At 36.2% G+C, this 14,012-nt stretch overlaps 1 protein-coding gene across 1 annotated transcript in view; it reads right to left on the minus strand.

Annotated features, from left to right (window-relative positions):
* Window positions 1-14,012, minus strand: part of LOC121735437 — a 50,762-nt gene that overhangs the window by 11,241 nt on the left and 25,509 nt on the right. Inside the window, exons 2-3 of the mRNA XM_042126274.1 lie at window positions 10,869-11,048; window positions 1,372-1,532 (exon numbers count right to left, since the gene is read on the minus strand). Coding sequence (XP_041982208.1) covers window positions 1,372-1,532; window positions 10,869-11,048 — 341 coding nt within the window. The remainder of the gene's footprint in view (window positions 1-1,371; window positions 1,533-10,868; window positions 11,049-14,012) is intronic.

Raw genomic sequence — 14,012 nt, forward strand, 5'->3', positions numbered from 1 at the left:
GCGATTATATTTCTCCACTGTGCGGTCCCAAAAGTCCGATGCGGGGAAAAGTGGGATTTTCCTTCGGGGAGGAAAATGCAGTTAAACTTACAGTAATGCACCAGATACAATTTCAAATTTTCTTCCTATGAGTTCCAAAACATATAGGAACTATGCTATATCTATCAATAATATGAATTACCTAAGCAAGTGGTTTTAAAAAAATATAAAATTTTGCTACACTCTCTAATAAACATGCAGAGATGTGTTGTATTGTGTACTAGATGACGCCCGCAACTCCGTTGCGCCAGAATTAGTTTATCCGCGTGGGAACCGTACATTTTTTCGGGATAAAAAGTATCCTATGTCCTTTCCCGGGGCTCAAAGTATCTCTGTACCAAATTTCAGCCCAATAGGTTCAGCCGTTTAGGCGTGAAGAGGTAACAGACAGCCAGACACACTTTCGCATTCATAATATTAGTGTGGATATGGATGTCAAGCACAATTTTCAAGCTCAAAAATCGCGAACGAAAAGATCCTTATCTCGTGAACCTCATGCGCAGAGTATCATACTCGTAATATTAATACGCGAACGAAAAACTTTGTAATCCTTTTTACGAAAAATGGGGAAACCTAGGTGCATGAAATTTTGCACAGTTATAGTTTATATGGTGAAGAAGTGCATCGAGCTAATATTATTTTGAAATAATGCTTTTATCCATAAACTTATAAACAGTATATTATAAGTTTATGCTTTTATCATACATTTTTTTAACAAATAAAACATTACACACACTACAACACACCTACATGAGAAATGACAGATTTTTGAGTGACAAGCATACATACGAATTATACTCTTTTATTTATGGTTGAAGTCTGTTGACAACAAGTTGACAAATTGAAAATGGATTATAGTTTTTTTATTGAATCTAAGATACTATAACGGCCGTTCCCAATATTTGATCTATCTCTGGTTTTGCCCTACTAGAGATAGGAATAACTCACATTAGACATTAGAGACATATATTTTAGGTCAATTGTGAGATATTCCTATCTCTAGTAGGGCAAAACCAGACATAGATCAAATATTGGGAATGGCCGTTAGACAATGCTCACACGGCCAGTCTGAGATCAGCTTAGTCCCAGAGACAAGAGTTGAAAAAAAATTATTAAAAAAAATAAAAAATATATATATATAGGTAGTAGTGTGTGCTGCTACTTTCACAGTGAACAATAGGGTATACACACACCCTAAAGTATTATCAATTAGTCTTTTTACAACCTGTATATAGTGTACAGGGTACTGCATACACATGCACGCCCTAAAGTAATAATATGACTTTCTTATAAAAGTATCATCTTTCCCCACTTTGTCCCCGAAGTACTTACAATGGTGAAGTGCAGGAAGTCCACCCTCAGCTGCGTGATGCCAGCATGGGCGGCATCCACCCTGATGCTGCAGTTCCCCTCAGCAGACCACAGCTCGGGGAACCCGGGGGACAGGAAATAGGTGACGTTGTGTGACACCACGTAGCCGCAGGTTACCTCGACTGGAACAAACGGGAGTTTAAGAGGAAATAGAGGAAAATGAAAAAGACTGACCCGAGCAGACATATTTCAAGGTGATTATGCATAAAGCCCGTCACAGACTTAACCTATAATATATATTAATATATTTATAGCTAGACATATTTTCTATACTAAATCCACATGATACAGAAATATATATTATAGCTGAGTGTGTGGTCACGCGAAATTAGTATAGAAAATATATATTAATATGCCGAGCTATAAATATATTAATATTATATATTATAGCTAAGTCTGTGACGGGCTTTATACTCGTAATTGAGCTGTTAAAAGTTGAACTTATTTTATTCACTACACAAGAATATTATTCACATTGAATATTCAGACTTGGCGCTCAAAATATTATTAACTAGCTGTTCCGCGCGGCTTCGCCCGCGTAATTTAGGAATGTTACGAAAACCGTACATTTTTCCGCAAAAAAGAAACCTATATCCTTTCACATGGTCTATTCTTCATGTGTGCCAAATAACATAAAAATTGCTCCAGTAGTATCTTAAGATAATTTTAAATATAAAAAAAAACCTCCCTTTTTTCACTTTTTACTCTATTTCTTCGCTCCTATTAGTCTTAGCGTGATAAAATATAGCCTATAGATTTTCTCCATAAATAATTAAATAGGCTATCTAACGCTGAAAGAATATTTCAAATCGGACGAGTAGTTCCTGAGATTAGCGCGTTCAAACAAAAAAAAACTCTTTCGGTTTATAATATTATATAATATAGATAAATATTTTCATCGTCACATTAAGTGTGCTCCAATGAGACCTGACCCTAAGACGGAACTTTAACTTTCAGGGATCTCTCATGAGACTATTTCTTTAACCTTCAGTCCCATCTTCAGTCTTTGTTACCTCAAAGAGTTTACGAGAACAACAGTGGAATGGTTCTTTTCATAATATCTTCTACCAATCCCCTCCAATATATATCCATACTTTAGGAAACGGCTTATTTAAGGTTTAAAGGAAATGATGATGAAATATGATGAAATTCTATTCTCATTTTGAATAGTAAGTACTCAAATATTTGTCTCTACAACTTTAAAGTCGTAAGTATTTTGAGAAACAGGCTGTGAGCCACGGGAATAATACTTTTTGATTATCCTTTGACTGTTCCCTGAGGCATTGTGGAAATTCCTGCTTTACAATTCACAAAAGACATTTCAGGTTTAAATCTTTTGAGAAACTTATTGAAAATGCTTACAAACAAATATTCATTTTAGCTAACAACATTTTCAACTAACTTTTTCTTATATTATCTCATGGGAAAACTATATAATTTTCTATAATATTAGGTTAATTTAGAGCCTTATCTCAAACATATTTAAAAACCATATCCTTTAGAATATTACTTAGATGGGTTTTAAATTAGTATTTAGTTCTTTAACATAATAACGGCAGAGGTATTTAATAATTACTTTAATTTAACAAAATTTTCTCAAAAGAATATTATGAAGCTTGTGTCAAATCTTCCTTGAATTAAAGTCAAATAATAATAATTCAGCCACTCTGAGTGAGGACTAAGTATATTTTTACATTTACATAATAAGCTCACAAGATGGATGGGTTGATCCATCAAGTTAACACCTCGGCTTCTCAATCAACACTTGTGACAGGTATAATCGACGCCATGAGGTATTTGGAAAAAAAATAACCAGGTAATTTATTTAGGATTAGGTTTTTTGTTTGTCGTATGGGACGCGTAATTGTTATGGAGTTAAAATCTATCCTATGTCCTTTGCCGATTGAATGTTTTTACTAGTAAGTTCCAATACAGTCAATTCAGCGGCTTTAGCATGATGTAACAGACACGGAGATTGACAAATTTTGCATTTATTAATATAATATATAATATCTATGGACGCTTCACACCACGTCAGTCTGGCTCCGTGCTAAGTACCTGAAGGACTTGTGTTACGGGTACCAGACAACGGAAATATATTTAATACTTTTATACTATACATATATTTAAGATTTTTATTATATGATACACATATTTAATACACATCCATGACCCAGGAACTTTGAAAACTTTTTGTTCCGTCGGCGGGATTCGAACCCGCGACCCCCGGCTTGAGCTACCAATAGCCCACCAACTGAGTCACAGAGGTCGCCATAATTAGTATGGATTTACCGCGAGGATTTTCTAGTGTCATATGATTTTAATCTTTTTCTTCATGATTGTAATACATAGTATCTCTTGAGGAACTAGGAAAGTCATAGTATCATTTATCAGAAAGTCATAGTCATAGTATCGCTATGTATTACAATAATGAAGACAAAGTTTCAAATCATATTATAACACTGAAAATCCTCGCCGCTGCGCTGCCATTCCAGTGTGAATCGGCCCTAAGCATCATATTAACAAAAGATTATAAAGAGAAAACTTTTATAGTAAACATCATCTCTTTTAAAAAGCAATATGGAATGTGATTCTGATGATGTACCAGAATTAACCTATCTAAATACAAGCAGGAGCATTACATAATTAATGTTCGTCATTGCAAGTAATGTGTCATCAATGTGCATCACTAGATAATTATTCAAACGTTTTAGAGACGAATTATGAGAGACGACGGTATATTACAAGCCATTTGGTAGCAATGCAACTTTAATATTTGTTACTCCTATGGATTTTTTGTTACTCTTATGGAAATTCCTTTTTTAAATTCCACCAACACAAACTCAAAAACAAAACAATTGCTACTAATAATTATCCATACTATCCATACTAATATTATAAATGCGAAAGTATCTCTGTCTGTCTGTCTGTCTGTCTGTCTCGCTTTCACGCCAAAACTACTGAACCGATTGCAATGAAATTTTGTTTCTAGAGTCTGAGAAAGGACATAGGCTACATTTTGATGTGGGAAAATATCTTATTTCCATGAAAATATCGATGAAAATGAATTCGCATTGCGCGTGGCCAGCGCTCATCCCGGGGGTCCTGGGTTCGAGTCCCGCAGGCGGAACAAAAAGTTTTCAATGTTCCTGGGTCTTGGATGTGTATTAAAATAATATTTCAAAAATCTTAAATATATTTTATGAATAATATTATAAAAAATTCAGGAATATATCGATGCAATGAACATTTTAGTTCTAATACGATTCAATAGATGGCATTTTATTTTTTACTTCATTGTAACATAGAACTAATCATACTTATAATTAGTTATTATGTTTTTGTTTATAGTTTTTAATACGTTGGAATAATATGTTTAATAATATTATCACTTGGTTTAATAATAATCAATCTATCTTATCTTATAGAACTCCTACTGCATTTCTAATATTATAATATATTAGAAATGAATGAATGAATGAATGAATATACTTTATTGCGCACATCACAGTTACAAACACACACATAAAATAAAGAACATATAAAATGAAGAGTTGACAACAGAAGGCGCTCTAAAATAAAGGAGTTCGAGTGTACCGTGTTGGCCTGTATTCCATCCAGAAAATATATCAATGCAATCAACATTTTAATTCTAATATATGAAAACAGATGGCGTTTTGTTTTTTACTTCATTATTGTAACAGAACTAATCATACTTACTTTATTATATATTGTTTTTATTGATAACTAGCTGTTGCCCGCGACTTCGTCCGCGTGGACTTTAGTTTATAGCGCGCGGTGTCAACAAAATTTGTGTCAAATTTAAAAACTTTTTAAAACCCTGGTAACTGGTACCCCTCTTAGGGCCGCGCTACACCGGAATGGCAGCGCTGAAACTGTTCGCCTCGCCGCTGCCATTCCGGTGTAACGCGGCCCTTAATTAATCAAAATACCCAAAAGCAGCTGTGCAGTGTGCACATAATCTATACTAATATTATAAATGCGAAAGTATCCCTGTCTGTCTGTCTGTCTGTCAGTCTCGCTTTCACGCCAAACGCCAAAACTACCGAACCGATTGTAATGAAATTTTGTATACAGGTAGTCTAAGGCCTGAGAAAGGACATAGGCTACTTTTTTACTGAAAAAAAGGGTTGTAAGGGGGTGAAAATGCGTAAATTTGTTCAAATTAAGTTAGTTCCAAAAAATCATAATGGATGGCGCCGTGCGTCTTCTACATCGCGCTGACGCTTGCTCAAAAGTCTTTCTATAAGAGGTGGTATCATCTTCCATCTAAGTTTCGATTTTTTTCGATTGTTGATTATTCTACGGTAGGTATTAAATAACTCAGTACTTTATCTGTGCAGTGACGTAACCTTAAACCTATCAATGATAAATAGTTTATGGGTAAAGTTGTGTAATTAGGGGGCTAAATAAGCTTTAAAATTTGGCATAAAATATAAAGTTTAATATAAAAAAATGAAATACTTATTGGTGTGCACACTGGACAGCTGTATTGATTTAAGGGGTACCAGGGTTTTTTTATAAAAGCATTTGACACCAATTTTGTTGACATCGCGCGCTATAAACTGAAGTCCACGCGGACGAGGTCGCGGGCAACAGCTAGTCTACTTTATATGCTGCTTACATCTACTACAAAACAATAATATATTTAAGAGGGTGCATAGCTTTTCCTGAATTCAAATCGCAGAGGCGCAGCATTTAGGCTCTTGCGAGTTTCTTACGTCGGTTCTTCTCTACGGGCTAGTTCCCAAGAACTAGCCCCTACGGGTCTACACTTCTCAAGACTCATTTTGTTTCCAAATTGGAAATAAAACATATTTCATCTCATTTCATGTTGATAGCAGTGCCGTAAATAGCCTTTTTTGTGCCCTGTGCGAGCTTCCATAACTGCGCCCTTGGTTTTTTTAGATAATATTATAGGTACCCAGAGCAATGCTATATTATATAGGCCTCACTGGTCTGGCCATTCTTGCGCCCCCCAGAGTCTACGCCCTGTGCCTGGGCACCGGTGGCACCGCCCTATTTACGGCACTGGTTGATAGCAAACAATTTCGTTACAAAATATGCGGTCTGTAGACTGTACAATGTACATCATAAAGCAGGGTATATTGTAATATACAACCGCACATACTTGATGATCTAATTATTATGAAGGTCCTAAACCTACACAAACAACCGTAGGTCGTGAATTTGCGTTGCGGCGACGCCAACGACACAAACGCCCAAACAAATAACAATGTTTGTTCCACAAAACATAAATTCTTGTGGAAGTTACATGAAGACCGTCATGTCAGCAGTGGTTATTTTAAGACCACTGTGTAGAGTAACGGGTTAAGGTGACGCCGCGTTAAAGTAAAAAACCGTGTCGGATATGTTTTAGATTGCTCGTTTTTTATGAGAGGCCGGCCGGATCATAGAAAACAAGAAATTTAACAGCAGGAAATGGAAAGGGCGTAAGCGACAAAATGGTGTTTGTCGCGTAATTTAAAAACTATAAATATATTTCATATAAGCTATGGGCAAATTAAAGTGTATGCTTGAACCAATCTATGTACAAATTTTGGAAGCTTAAATCACTCTCAGAGGAGATAAAAAAATAAAAAAATGGATTCTAATTTTGCTAACAAAGGTTGGCAAAATTAGAATCCCTTTTTTACGGTCTTTTTGATTGATTATTCTGTGTTATAAAAGATTACCAATCGTGTTATGCTATGGGTAATTCAAAGACAAAGACATGATGAATACTGACAATGAACTTTATAATATTCTTAGCTTTAGTCATTGCTAAGAAAAATCGATATCGCTAAAGCCAAATTATCTAGGCGTCGCCTTAAGGTATGATGTCCCAAACATATTATTTTCTGTGGCCTGTTTCACCACTTCCTAATAAAGTGCCGGATAGGCTATCCACAACTTTCTTGACAGATTCTCCATACTCTATCTGTCAAGTTGAGTAGTGGATAGCCTATCCGACACTTCTCAGGAAGTGGTGAAACAGGCCCTTAATGTATGGACTAATGCTAATGATTAAGGGGAATTTTTATCTGTCGAACTTCTTTGCCTATTACAATAGGGCTTTTTTAAGCTTTAAGCTCTACTTTAAGTGCGCTAGACGTAGTGTCCTAACTCTTAAACAATTGCGGTTATGTTTATTAAAAAGAATATTGAAAGAAATAACAGACTTAAAACTAACGTAAAATAATAAAAAGCTTTTAACATAAAATATCACCATTCTTTTATAATAAACACGCCTACCCATTCTTCGGTTATAAGCCATAATTATTATCAGACAATGTTTAGCCAATTATATAGCTTCGTTAATTTCTTTATAGAAAGGAGGAACCAAAAATATTTATGAAATAAGATGTAATTTATGCGCTATTTCAAAGTCAAATCGAAATAATTGATTTAAAATTTTGTGGGGCAACTATAGCTTGGCTAAAGACCCAGGTAGCTAAAGGATAAAACATTAGTAGGAAGATGTCGTATCCATCATCTTACAAGTCACGTCTCTCTTTGTGCAGATATTAGCTAAATTTAATAAGGCCTATTGTGTGTGCTTTGTATACAATGTCACCCTCCTTTTTCATTGAGTATGTTAGAACACTTCGTTTTCTTTAAGTTAATTTTGTTCAGTCATTCTCAAAGTGTGTTCAGCCCTGGGGCTTGGCGAAAGCCTTGTATCAATACAATATATTTTTTTAGAAATATCATCAGACACATTCACAGACAAAACATTCTTTTTTTGGATTCGTCAAAATTACACTTCTTAAAAGGGTTTCGACACTAAAAAGTTTGAGAACCGCTGCATTGGATAAGTAGGTTAATGGAGGATACTCTACGGAAGTAATAGTAAAAACTTAACTTTGAGCGGTTCTCTATATTTCGGAAATATCAAGATTTAAACAGAAAGATTAGTTTTTTAAGGTTCACCCGAATTTGGAGTTCAAAATTGCCATTCCTGCAATTTAAAACATTTTATTTTTATTTTGTTTCTAGATCTCTACTTTAAACTAATATTTTTTATGACTTAGGGCCTGTTTCACCACTTTCTGATAAAGAGCCTAATAGGCTATTCACAACTTTTTTGACAGATTCTCCATACTTGATCTATCAAGTTAATTGGTGAAACAGGTCGTTAATATATTAAGATGTTTTGAAATATTTTATGCCCAGAAAAAATACAGCGTTTTAATAGTAGTAAGTCGAAGAAACCAAGTAAAATATTATTACAGTAATAAATAAAAATATTTATTATTGGCTCTTTCAGTTTCTTCGTAAAATTGTGCTGTTTGTATTACTTGTTCAAATACGAATAAAATATGGGTATAATTTAGTACTCAAAGAATACTAGAATAATATAAAGAAAACAAAACGACTGGAATAACACATTTCTCGTGAAATTATGTTCGCTTCAAAGAACTTAAAAAATAGAGTTGTTCAGCCAGGGGAGTTATAAATTCGACAAGTTTTGGCCGATAAAAATAAGTTTCGTATAAACTTTGTCTTTGACACAAATGATGTTTTCTGTAGACTTTGTTTTTGAAACAAGTAGTTACTTGTATAGTTGATTGCTTAATATCTTCGGCAACTTTTTTTACACCGGGAAATGCTTTACGCATCTCCGGCGGATTGGGGATATCAGTCCGGGCATAATAAAAAGAGGGGAAGTAAGTTATCTTCATACAAAGGCACCGCGCGCGGCTTGTATGTGTGCGCCATAGTAATCAATGCGTCGCCACGTACGGCACACAACAAAATCTCGGCGGTACCAGCCTAGTAAAACTGGCCGAGATTTTGTTGTGTGCCGTACGTGGCGACGCATTGATACTATGGCGCACACATACAAGCCACGCGCGGTGCCTTTGTATGAAGATAACTTACTTCCACTCCTTTTACTATGGTCGGGGTATGTGGGACTCCCTGAGTCTACCCACTAAAACCCCATGGTGCTCCACTCCCCGCTTAAGACAGAGTTGCGGGTAGGATAGAACCAACATCAACTGTACCAGTGATCGAAATTTAGGCATTAGGATTTGTGTACTAATATTAGATGACCGGCAAAAAATATTTTACTGTATACATTGTGGGAAGATCTTCAAGATAACAAAATCGATCGTTAAGCACCTAACACATTACATACGAGTAGAGATCTATTAATATAAATAATACAAAGGGGTACGAACCTTTGTGGCATATCTAGCCGTCGGCCATCTCCGAGATATTTAGAAGTAAAGATCGCCATATGAGTACAAAGGACACAAATGGCGATCTTTACTTCCAAATATCTCGGAAACGTGATAGTTTAGGATACCATGTTATATGACATTTATTGTTTGTATAAGTGTCCTCTATCCAAATATAGATAGCCGGCGGCTAGATATGCCAGGCTCCATACAAAAATGTTCGAACCCCTTTCTAAATCTATAAAAAAACATTTATAAACCAGAATAACAAAATATTATTCAAGAGCTCTATTCAAAAATTAGCAAAACCATGTCAACATTCTCACTAAAGGCAGAAACACTTTTTTTCATAATATCGCATTGTTTAATCAGAAGTTATGGGTTAAGGGGAGACGAAATGGGTCAATGCCCGCCCCGAATTAACTTGAAATTATATTTTTTCAACTTTCGCAACAATTTCGTTCACGGGCCAATTAATTTAGAAGATTGCTATTTAATTTTTATAGGCGCTTTTATATTTTCATCGCCTTTTGAGTACGATAGCGATTAGAAGCTTTTGTTTCAAAAACAGACCCTTGGTCTTAGATCACTTGATTGTTATGTGGATGATAAACATTAGATTTTTTTTTCAAAAAGCAAAATTGAACTATAACAGTAATTTCGTTTTTTATGTAGTGTGTGTGTGTGTAACAGATTGAGTCTTCAATATTATATTATCGCACTCACACAATAGTTAAGACAACGCTGGTTGTTTATATTACGGTTTTTATATTTCCTTTGTCTGATTTCTTTTTCATTCTATATATTTTATATAAGATACTTTTAATAGTCTACACTTTCGTATCTGTAAGAGAAAACATTTTAACAATCGTTTAATAATAAAATAAACTGTGGGCCTGAGTAAAACAAGCTCTCGTGTATTGCGCACACGTTAGAACGCTTTACTCACAGTTCACCACACTGGGTTACAAAATGAAAGAAAAGCAGTTCTGTATTGCGAAAACACTAGAACACTTCACTCAAAGTCCACCCCACCCACTTACATACTAAAATGACCCTCATGTATTGCGCACACACACTATACTCACACAAGCAGTACACTCCCAGGCCGTGCGCGCAGTCCCTCGCCGGCCTGCCCTCCCGCTGCCGACAGTCATAGGGATTGAGGCAGATGCCGGACTCGGCGATGTTAAAGCCGGCCGGAGAGCACTCCCTCTCGCCGCCTGTATTGCGCACACACACTATACTCACACAAGCAGCACACTCCCAGGCCGTGCGCGCAGTCCCCCGCCGGCCTGCCCTCGCGCTGCCGACAGTCGTAGGGGTTGAGGCAGATGCCGGACTTGGCGATGTTGAAGCCGGCCGGGGAGCACTCCCTCTCTCCGCCCACGGGGAAGAAGTTAAGGACCTTGCCCAGGGAGAAGATGCCGCCTGGAAGAGAGAAGATGAGGTGATTACTTTCCTATCTTTTTGCTAAAAAGTGGCATCGTGCGAGGTTTTGGTGGTAAGCTGTGGGACAAATAAAAGTCTTCGTTAAATAACCAATTTGAAAATAAAACATTTTTATTACTACATAAGTTGTTTACTACTTTGTGACTGGTTTATTAGATTTTTGGTAGGAATTTACTGTAGAATAAGGTAACTTGATATGGTCTATCTATTCAGATATTGCGCTTTTTATGTAACTTAACATTAACCAATCAACAACGCTTTCCGAGACCTGAAGTATCTTCGTACTAAATTTCATGAAAATCAGCTTAGAAGTATAAGCGTGAAGAGGTAACTTTATCTAACTAGAGGTATTTTTGTCTAACAGTGAACTTCATCAGCAGGCTGTTCACCTGATTGTCTGACAAGTAAGATGATCCATGCGTCGGATGGGCATGTAAAAAGTCGGTCCTGCGCCTGATCTCTCGCCAGTCGTGTCGGTCGTCCGTCCCACTGGGTTATGAGAGTAAAGGAATAGAGAGTGCTCTCGTGGTGCTGCGTACACTTGGGCACTATAAAATTACTCCTGCGTACCTGGCCTGGTTTCAATGAAACCGGCCACCGTCACCGAAACTGGTATGGTGGGTATTATTATTACTATAATAAATAATAATATAATTTATACTGCTGAATGCTCAATATTTGTTACGATTTAGCCATTTTAATCAAAAGAACCTTAAACGTAAAATCAACGCGAAACTTCCCACTTACAGGGGAAAAGTTCAAAAATTTTCTCAGCCGGAAAATGGCTACCGAAAAAGAATAGAAAATTTTCGTTTAAAACTTTACTCTTTCAGAACGTTTCCGTTATTTAGCGTTTGACTTGCTTGTGGTGAAATATTTTACCTCCATACGAATATTAAAAATTCGAAAGTGTGTCCGTCTGTCTGTCTGTCTATTACCTCTTGACGCTCAAAACCACTGAACAGATTCTGCTAAAATTTGGTACAGAGAAACCTTGAGTCCCAGGAATACATAGGATACGTCTTTTTATCCCCGAAAAATGTACGGTTCCCTCGCGATAAGCTAATTTACGCAACGGTACATAAGTATATCCATGCCAAATTTCAGTAAAATCGGCGAGAATGAGTAAGAGACAGACAAACAAACAGACATACACACTTTAGCATTTTATAAAATTAGTATGGAATATGGATAGATCCAGACATGATGTCTCATGTGCTTTCCAGAGTTGGGCAAAAAGTAATTAGAGTAGAGATTACAGAAACAATTACTTTGTAGTATCAGATTATAAATTGATCAGATTGATGAAGTAATTGTGCACCTGAAATTGACCACTAGTTAATTAGAATGTATTTATATTAAAATGTATTCTAATTAGTTTGCAATTAGATTGATAATTAGATTAACGAGTATTTCAATTATGCCCTCTTTTTAAAATAATTTCAACTCTGGGCCCGTACCACGAAACCGTTTTGTGACTCAAAGAATCGTACGAGAATGCCGCGTTCTACTTTAACCAACGAGAAATGACGTTGTTAGAGCAGGACGCGGCATTCTCGTCCGATTGTATGAGTCTCAAAACAGTTTCGTGGTAGGCCTATTGGTGCGGACAAACGTGACTACGAAACAGGTATACAATTGGTAAAAAGAGAGGAGAGGTCACTGCCTCTCAATGCAGAGCTGGCGGTCTGTACCTACTCACTGATCTACACTTTTCACTCAACCGCAACCGCTAGTTAAGTTTTTAGCCGACTTCCAAAAAGGAGGAGGTTATAGGCTGTGGAGTTTTTTTTTATTAGAATTAATTTGTTGTAGCTAATTTAAATTACACTGAGGACTAAGGCCCAAATTCACCAACGTCTGTTAGTGTTAACAGCTTGTTAAAATGTCACGTCTTCTCTTTTATTCATATGAAAAACGAAAGAGATAACGTGATACTAATTCAAGCAATAACTTTAACGGTAGTTGGTGAAATTGAGTCTTAGCCCAAATTTCACCAACGTCTGTTAGTGTTAACAGCTTGTTAAAATGTCATGTCTTCTCTTTCATTCATAAGAAAAACGAAAGAGGTAACGTGATACTAATTCGAGCGTTAACTTTAACAGTCGTTGGTGAAATTGGGGCTTAGTCCAATTACGTTCATAATTCAAGACGTGAGTGGAAGAATAAGATAAGTAACATGATAAAACTTCCCGTTTCTATGCTTAAATGGAGGCTTTAGGGCCGGAAAATTATTTGAAATAGAAAAACTATGGATTATATTATGACGTGTAGCCAGATATTTTAGCTAGGTTATGAAGTAGACAAGTTACAAGTTTTATTAAAATAAAGTTATTGTCCGTATGTTACGAAATGTTACTTGCTCGATTCTTCCACTCACGTCTTCAATTGCCTGAATATTTGTCCATCATATGCCAATGTGAAGAAGCCCTATTTTCGATGTAACCAGCATTGACGATTCAAATCAAAACTTTACTTTTACACCAGATTACAATGAAAATGCTTATCAGTTAAAAGGGAAAAGTTAGTTTCAAAAAGTTTATATTTAAAACTAGATGAATCCCGCAACTCCGGTGTGCCAAAACTTTTATCGCGCGGGAACCGTACATTTTTCCGGGATAAAAAGTATCCTATGTCCTTTCCCGGGACTTAAAGTATCTCCATATCAAATTTCAGCAAAATCGGTTCAGCGGTTTGAGCTTGAAGACGTAACAGACAGACCGACAGTCATACATAGTTTCGCATTAATATTTAAGTATGTACAGGACAACGTCTGTCGTGTCTGCTAATAATTCATAACGATAGCTTCGCGAGTCGTGACGACAATTATAATCGACAACAAGCTCATTAAATATTAATCTGATGAAATGGGGGTCACACTAAATTCCATCGCTTTCACTGTTTAAATTATGGCCGCTGACGTCACAGAGACCACTAATGGAG

This window comes from Aricia agestis, chromosome 17 (assembly GCF_905147365.1).
Source record: "Aricia agestis chromosome 17, ilAriAges1.1, whole genome shotgun sequence".
Classification (NCBI taxonomy): Eukaryota; Metazoa; Arthropoda; class Insecta; order Lepidoptera; family Lycaenidae; genus Aricia; species Aricia agestis.